The 8,651-nt window shown below is 41.5% G+C and overlaps 1 protein-coding gene across 1 annotated transcript in view; it reads right to left on the bottom strand.

The window, feature by feature from the left end:
- Positions 1-8,651, bottom strand: part of DHRS7C (dehydrogenase/reductase (SDR family) member 7C) — a 34,527-nt gene that overhangs the window by 2,290 nt on the left and 23,586 nt on the right. The window contains exons 2-4 of the mRNA XM_006898560.1: positions 7,179-7,291; positions 3,892-4,102; positions 2,108-2,200 (exon numbers count right to left, since the gene is read on the bottom strand). Of these exons, the coding sequence (XP_006898622.1) occupies positions 2,108-2,200; positions 3,892-4,102; positions 7,179-7,291 (417 nt within the window). The remainder of the gene's footprint in view (positions 1-2,107; positions 2,201-3,891; positions 4,103-7,178; positions 7,292-8,651) is intronic.

The raw sequence follows: 8,651 nt of genomic DNA on the forward strand, positions 1-8,651 counted from the left end.
TCCTTCCTTCCTTCCTTCCTTCCTTCCTTCCTTCCTTCCTTTATCTATCTGTTATCTATCTATCTATCTACTTATCTATCATCTATATCTATCTTATCTGTGTATCTATGTATCCATATATCTGTCATCATCATCATCATCATCATCATCTGTCGTAATTGCCATGGAATCAGAATAGGCTCACAGTTGATCTTCCATCAGGGTTTTTTTTTTAATATATTTTAATGAAAGTTTATAAAGAACATGCATTTCCATTCATTCATTGTTGCACATTTTCCTCCCTGCCCCCGCTCCCAGTTTGCTTTTTTTTTCGGGGAGGGAAGTTCTTTTGTTGTTATACAGTCTGTCCACCCCCCACCCCCCACCCCCAGACCAGTTTACTATGTAGCTCTTATTCTGGACTCTTGTCATGCCAATAATACCTAATCATATATTCCTTTTATACTGTTCTCTCCATCTGTTTCAGTGCTGTGTACATCAGGTTTTTGAAGCCTGTAGTGAATTGCATGGGAGGAAAGTGCTTATCTTTCTTGTGTGGAGCTTCTGGTGGTAGATTCAAACCAACAGAGAAGTGCCACCTTTGGGCTATCAGTATAGGTCCATATAGATGAAGCCACTGGATCACTCAGCTTAGTCCACACACCAAATCCCCCTTCCTCCTGGCCCACAGGTAGTAGGCACTTCTCCAGGATCCCTGCCATTGGTGTGTTCATGTGATTGAGTTCCAGACAATAGTACGTGAGTGGCTGTGGTGCTGTTTCCTGCTCTGAAGCTGTAGACACCAGACATATCTGTCTTGGATACTCTCTTCCCTGATTTTGCAAGACAGACCCATATAATTTTGCCAGTTGGACCCATATGTAGATGGAACTGAGCTTTGAACATGTAGAAGATGATGTTAAAGCAAAGACTTGGCATGATGCTGGGTCCCTGAATGATCATAAAGAAGAGTGGTGCCTTCTGACCAAGACCATCCCCTTGACATGATAACGTGAAAGGGAAATACCCCTCTTTATTCTTACACTATGGTCTTCTAGCACGAAGACTTAGGCTTAACCTAACTAATGTCAGGGGAAGAGGGATCTCAAATACTGTTAGGGGATCTGCCCTCCTATTCTATCATCAATTACTGAGGTTCTGTTTTGCACATGGTGGTGTTGGTTGCCATCAGGTTGACTCCTACTCATAGTGACCTCATCGTGTACAACAGAACAGAACAGAACAGAATAGAACACAGCCCCATCCTGCACCTTCTTCACCATCACTGGTAGGTTGCAGGCTATCGAGGTCACGGTATATTCTGAGCTCCTTCCAAACCACAGAGCTCCTGTCCAGCTCTCTACCAAACAACATTTGCAATGGATCCATAGACTAACTTTTTGGAAGTTGATCACTGGGCATTTCTTTTCTAGTTCTATCTTTCCAGAAGCTCTGCAGACATCTGGCCGACCCTGCTGGTATTTGACATCCCAGTGTCAAAGCTACCAGCATCACAGTAACATGCAAGTTATCACAGTGTGACAGACTGGCAGATGGTATTGCAGGCAATAAAGGGATGCTTAAGGCATGCCCCCACCCTCACAGGAAGTGCTCATAGGAGGTGAAAATATCTCCAAACTTGTTCCATATGGATCCCATGAACATCCATAGAACTCCTTGGACTTTTAAAAAGACTCTCTTGGAACAGTCGCTGTCCTAAAATCCAGGCTCCCTCCTTGTTTCCCTCCTGCCTTCCTCTGAACGTCTCCGTCACTGCTTCTGTGATGTATGCCCATCTTTTCTTTCACATCCTTCAAAGGCATCTTTGTGGAGGAAACAGTAGTTGAGCTGGGTCAAGTGTAGCCATGGCCTGAACGTCAGGAGTGTGGCCTTCGCCTGGATTGATCATATTCAGTTGCCACATGTGAGACTGTCAGCTTTGAAGAGGATCTTCTCTGCCTCAGTGTCTCCCCGAGTGCCCTGCGTTCTGTAAGTGTTCAGGAAGGGGAAATGGAAAAGGACAGAAGACCCAGCAGACCCCTCTGCTGTGGAGCCCCATCTCTCCCTCGGAACCGGACGAGTAGTCTTGGCATCATATCATGAAGACACCCTCATCTTAGAAACTTACAAGCCGTACGGAATGGGATTCCAAACTTCCCTTGGATGTTATTCACTAACACGATTTGGCCAGTTCTCCGGGAGATCATGTTGGGAAGCAGGGCTGGAAAACATAGGACGATGAGTCACTGTTAAAAATCTGAGACTGACTTAGGCACTAGCAGGTGACCCCGTTTCCTCCACTTTCCATCCCACACCCAGCTTCACAAATTGTTCCCTTTTCTTCCCTGTTAATTAGATTACAGCAGGACCAAGATAGGAAATAGCCTGTATCTCATAGTCTGGTGTATCCAAAATGTAGGCCAGATTCCGTGAGTGAATTGCTAAGTGGTTTAAAGTAGCTCACCAAAGTGGCATTAATTAGAGCGATTTCTGAATTCCCCTTTTAGTGCTCCAATTGTGTCATGGAGAAAGCCTCATTCAGATTCTTTCATGTCTTTAACACCTCACAGCTCTTAAGCAGCTCACTCCTAGTCTCTACCTGAGCATCCCACTCCCTAAATGTCAGAGTCTTTCCCCATGCATACATTCTGAAGCTTCATCTGACATACTTTGAACATATTGCAAGGAGGGACCAGTCCTTGGAGAAGGGCATCATACTTGGGAGGGTGGAGGGACAGCACAAGAGAGGAAGACCCTTGATGAAATGGATTGATTCAGCCACTGGGGTAATGAGGATAGGTGTGTCAGAGACAGTGAGATTGGTACAGGATAGAGCAGGGCTTGCTATACATAGGGTTGCTATGAGTCGCAGGCAACTTGATGGCACACAACAACAACAACAACAACAACAGCAACATTCCTCTTTACAAATCCCATATGGTTTCTCCTAGGTTTGTGATGTTTGCTTTTCTTTTGAAAAATTTTGTTTTGATTACTACATATGACAATACATTTATTTACCACTGTCAGCTTTTATAAAAAGTATATTTCTGTGGTATTACATTTACTATCTTGTGTGACTGATGAAGATATGTTTTGGTTAAAAAACTGAGGAGTTTTCTATTTTGGGTTCTATTCCACGGTCATCTCCAGTCCTGATCTCCCAGGCTTTAGACCATCACTAGAACTTGACTGTGAGAAAAAACGTGCTATGTTGTTATTGTGTGCCTTTGAGTCAGAATCAACCTACAGGTGACCCTCCAGTACATTTTCAGAGGCGGTAAATCACATGGGGCATTTTCTGTCTTTCTTTTGAAGAGCAGCTAGGAGATTCAAACCAAGTGCCTTTAGAGCAACTTCTTACCCCTACGCCACCAGAGCTCCCTGGAAATGCCGTAAGCACCATTATTTGGCTCTTTCAAGGGAGACATCCAGCTGACTTCTCTGTTTCAACAAAGAGGTTGATGAGATACTGAGTGTCTTGAAGTTTGTTGATAAATCCTTCTGTCTTCATTTCTGAGAGCAGAATCTCTACTTGTGCCCATCAGATTAGAAAGAGTAACTGTCTTCTGTGTTTAGGAACAGATCAACTACAAGCTTAGCATGTCAAAATAAATGTAATGTCAGAAGGATTGCAGGAGGCAGTATGGATATAAGTGAGAAGAAGAGAAGGGTCAAGGCCAGGAATTGGTTTATGTGTGTGATTTGAGACGTACAAAGTGAGAGAAGTAGAAATAATACAGGTAAGATAATTATAAAATATCTCTCTCTCTCATCAATTTTCACAGTTGTGCTCTCACCAAATAAGTAGAACTTTTTCATGAGGAGAGAAGAGTTTCTCCAGAAGTGGCTGACCACCTGGAGAGACAAACCTTATTAGAACAGAAACCCACAGGAAATAACTCACGAGACCTTTTGTCAGTGTGATGGGTCCAAAGTAATTGGCATCCATGATCTTTTTGTCAAGCTCCAGAGAGATCTTATGGGCCGGAGCCTGCACCTTCACGCTGGCATTGTTGATGAGGATGTCCACACAGCCATAGCAGTCCAGGATCTCTTTGGCCACATCCTGGACACAGCTGATGTCCGCGAGGTCCAAGAGGACAAGCTTTGGGGTAAAGGTCTGGTGAACCAATGAGAGAATCAAGACTCTTGTGGAAAAACCTTTGCTTAGAATTTGTTTAATAGCCACCCCTTCTGGAAATCAGAGTTCCTGAAACAGCTCCAAGAGAAATGAAGATGATGCAGCAATGACTCTAGGCTGGGGCGAAGGATAATGGAGAAATGCATGGATAACCCATTCCGAGCGATCAGGAAAGCTACAAAAATACATATCTAAAGGGGAATATGCAGTCATAAGGGTGAATCTTTTTATAAAAGTGCTCAAGTTTCTAAATCCAAGAGAATTTATAATTTCAGCTTGAAGTGGATAACATTTATAAATTTACAAATGCACCTTGCGGGAAGACCAGCCAATAGTAGTTGTTTTTGTTGTTAAGTGCCGTCAAGTCGCAGGTGACTCATAACGACCCTATGAACGAAAGTCCTGGACACCTCCTGTATAACTTTTGTCCTTTCTCCAGGTTCATAGAGCTTCTGGAGGCAAGCTGTTGTGGGAGTGGATGCCACTCCTGCTAATTAGCAGTACTAATTCTGTTTTGTCTTTCTTGTAGCCATTCCATGTATCTCATACTTTCTAGTTATGAACCCCAGATTTCAACTTATCTTCCTAATTAGGATAGGAACGCTTGGCACATGTACAATAGGTTTGAGTTATCACAAGAGACCATTTTAATGACCTTCATTGTGACACCTGAATGTCTGAACTGACAGGAAGAGAGAACACCTAAACAATCCAAACTGATGAAGTGATTTGCTATACAAGACATTTAACATTTTAGTATAGGCTAGCTGGTTACTACTATTCTTTTAGCTTTTGTTTCTCTTTCCCATACACTGGACACTTGATGGGAGGCAAGTTAGAAACCCCAAATGGCAGCCTGCATTACTGCTGGTCTTTGCCATTTTCTATCTCTCATCCCCCCGCCCCCCCATTGTCTCTTAAAAAGAAACTCCTCTTTCTTCTTGGAAACTTAGAGTATCTTTTTTGAATTGGCTGCTCCACTGGTTTGTGTGTGGGTGTCACAACAGTAGTCACTTTTGGAGGCCATGCACTTATCTAGTGGTAACATCATGCCTTATACCACTTCTGAGCTGCTTCTTTTTTTCTAATTGTCTTTACTTCTACATCATATATTATCATATGGATAGTACATATATTTTATTTGCAGAAAAATGAATTTCTTGAATTTATCTTGATTTAATTTCTAATAACCAAAAGAAACTGACATAAAGTATTAAAATGTTAATAATGAGCTTTTTTTAAAAAGCATCTTCCAAATTGGCTTATAAGCCAGCAAGAAAATTTAACACTGTCTCAAAGAGAGAAACTGATAGCAGATATCTTACTTTGGTGGTGTTTTTTTGTTTAACACACAAAATAAAACATTCACTTTAAAGAAATAGTTCAAAATTAGTTCATTAACAGCTTTTCTCTCATCCTAAGTAAACCTCCCCACCAAAAAAAAAACCCCACCCTTTTTCCCCCCTGCAGGAAGTCAGCCTTACTGAATTTGAATTTCAAGAGACTGGGTTCAGGGGCAGAGACCATATTGCAAATAGATACCCTTGATCTCAATAAAAGGTGGATAGAAGAGTTCATTCAATCATGCTGAGATTTGCCAGTGGTTACTCTCTATTTCCCCTCCTTTTTGCTTTGTAGCCCTCAGTACTTAGCTTAGAACCATTTACTTTTTCTAGAATCAGTGTACAGAAATGTGTCAAAGAGAGAAATTGAAAGAAGTATCTTGCTTTGATTTTGAGGAGCTCAAAAATAGTTTACGTTGAAATTTTGGTGATTTTTAAAATTTTTTTATTTTTTATTTTTAACAACAGTAATTTGTACCCATGTTTCATTTTTGAACAAAATGGTAAAGTTGGCAAGATAGTTTGAGTGCACCTACTGCTCTTCAGACACTGTGTTCACCCTTAGATACTCAATTCCATTAAGTCTCTCATGATTCTGAGGGGGAAACAGAGGTGCATGTTTTATATATATGTGATAAGTGCAGTGTTTCACAAACAGCCTTAAAAGTGGGTCCCCTGATGAAACATGTTTGGAAACACAAATGATTCATTATATATGGTCTTGGTGGTAATGTTCAACATTAGCATACCAAAAGTTCTGCAATAAAGAAACTAGATAATTTTCTTTAACTCAGTATTTCTTACACAATTCACCACCGAGCCTTGTTTTCAACCAGACCCTAACATCCCAAGAAATATTTTTTAGAGAATACCATGAGCTATCTTTTCAAATACCATATTTAGTTCTGAATTACTTTCAGCTCTTTCCACAATCCAAATTCAATCTCAAGGGCAAAACCTTTTCTCCCCACCCCCCTTCTTAAATGTAAAGAGAATTCTGGATGCAATTCCCCAAACAATACTCCAGAAATGCTCTGAAAATGGAAACCACATTGAAATCAGAATTCACCTCCTCGGTGACCATTGCGAACAGAATATAACCTCCCTGACTTGGGAAAAAAAACCCTGAAATAATATTATTTTAAAAATCAGTCATAAGTGTATTACAAACGCCCATACTTCTTATGAAACCCCTATTTAGGGACAGGCCGTAGGAGCCGCTGGGTGGCATACAAATTTAAGTGCTACTAGCCAAAAGTTTGATGGCTTGAATCCACCCAGAAGCACCTTAGGGGGAGGAAAGGTCTGGTATTCTACTTATGAATAATCCACCATTGAAAACTTTATGAAACTCAGCTCTATTCTGACACACTTGGTATCACCAGGGGTTGGATTAGAGTATGTGACACCCGGTTTACTGGTTTTATGCTCTTCCTTATGTTCTGGACCTTCTCAGTAGGATTTAAATGGAATGGGGCAGTGGCGACAACAGTGCCATGGATAAAGAACAGATTTTTTGGCATGCTGAATGGTCACAGGGACTGGAAGATGTGATTATGTTGAGATCAATGGGACCATCACATTCCCCAAATTTCATGCAATGTCATCCCGTCAAAGAAGTCCATTTGGTCTAAGAGCCACCCTCTTATCAAGTATTGAAACCTAAGTGTGCCCAGGGATACACAAATCTCCTAATGGCTGGAAGACCTTACCTTTCTGGGGTCAGCCACGCTGACCAAGGTGTCGTACAGGCTCTCTAGCCCTTCCCAATTCTTTGCACACAGCACCAGCCTTGCCCCTCCAGTGTGGAACACGCGTGCACACTCTGTGGAGAAGGAGGAAGAGGGCAGGAGCACTGAGCAGAGGCAGCCTCTGAGAGTGGACACCATTGCTTACAAATCAACAATCTCAGCAGCTGTTTCAGCAACCCCTTCCCACGGCGGGACTTTCCCCCAGTTTCCCACTTTAGCTGGTTGCTTCCTGAATGGAAGCTCTCAACTGGAGGAAACATCTTCTATGATTCTGATTATGAGCACTTTCTCCTTACGGCCCATAAAGATGACCCTGCCCACCCAGTTCTTCAGGAATGCTATTCTGAATAGACCTAAATCTAAAGACATTGAGAAGTCTTTTCAGACCAAATGTCATTAGTTTTCCTATGTGACTAATTTTACTCTGAATGCATTCCTGACTCAGCCAACAAAGGACTTTCTAAAATGGTCAGTAGCTGGTAGATAAGCATTATTCTTGAAACAATTATAAGTTGTAATCAAGTTGGCCGCAACTCTTGGCGACTCCATATACAACAGGACACAATAGTGCTTGGTCCTGTGGCATCTGGTGGCCTAGTGGGTATGAAGTTGTGCTGTCAATACTAAGGCAGGAGGTTCAAATCCATCAACTGCTCTGAGGAAGATGATTTACAGCCTCTGAAAACCCACTGGAGGATCAGCTGTGAGTGGGTTCTTCCTCAACAACAACACATTTTGAGAGTGAATGGCATCTTGATTATCATTAGGATGATCCAGACTCTAGCTGTGCTCACTCTGTATCATTTCCCATCACTATGTCATATGATGTTCTGCTGTGATCTAGAGTTTTCAACATGCAAGACATTACAGTTAGACATCTTCACAGATGAGAGGTAATGATAGTAATAGTGATGCTTACAAGCAATGAAAACGAATGTATTTTGAGAGTTTACTTTTCAAGGAGCTAATTATTTAATGAACAATATCATTAATATCACATTAAAGGAAAATACTACTGTGGATTGTTAAAAAATGGCTGTTGTTGTTGTTTGATGCCGTTGAGTCGTAGACGACTCATAGCGACCCTATGAATGAACAGCCTGAGCACTGTTCGTACATAGAGTTTCCGGAGGCAAGCCATTTCGGAAGTGGATGCCACTCCTGCTTCCAGCAAAAATGCTAGAATAGCATTTATTCATAAGTTTGTTTGCCATTCGAATATCTTCCTCTGTGAAAATTCTTTCTGTGTCTTTTTCCCATTTTGTAATTGGGTTATCAGTCTTTTTCTTGTGGAGGCCCAGGGGTATTCTGTAAACTTTTGTTATAAGACTCCTGTCTGAGACATGTCAGACAAGGGACTTATATCTAGAATTTATAAAATACTCGAGCACCACAACAAGATAAAGGAGAATAATCCAATTGAAAAATGGGCAC

Source organism: Elephantulus edwardii, unplaced genomic scaffold, assembly GCF_000299155.1.
Source record: "Elephantulus edwardii isolate Elephantulus edwardi_28Jun2011 unplaced genomic scaffold, EleEdw1.0 scaffold00233, whole genome shotgun sequence".
In the NCBI taxonomy this organism is placed as follows: domain Eukaryota; kingdom Metazoa; phylum Chordata; class Mammalia; order Macroscelidea; family Macroscelididae; genus Elephantulus; species Elephantulus edwardii.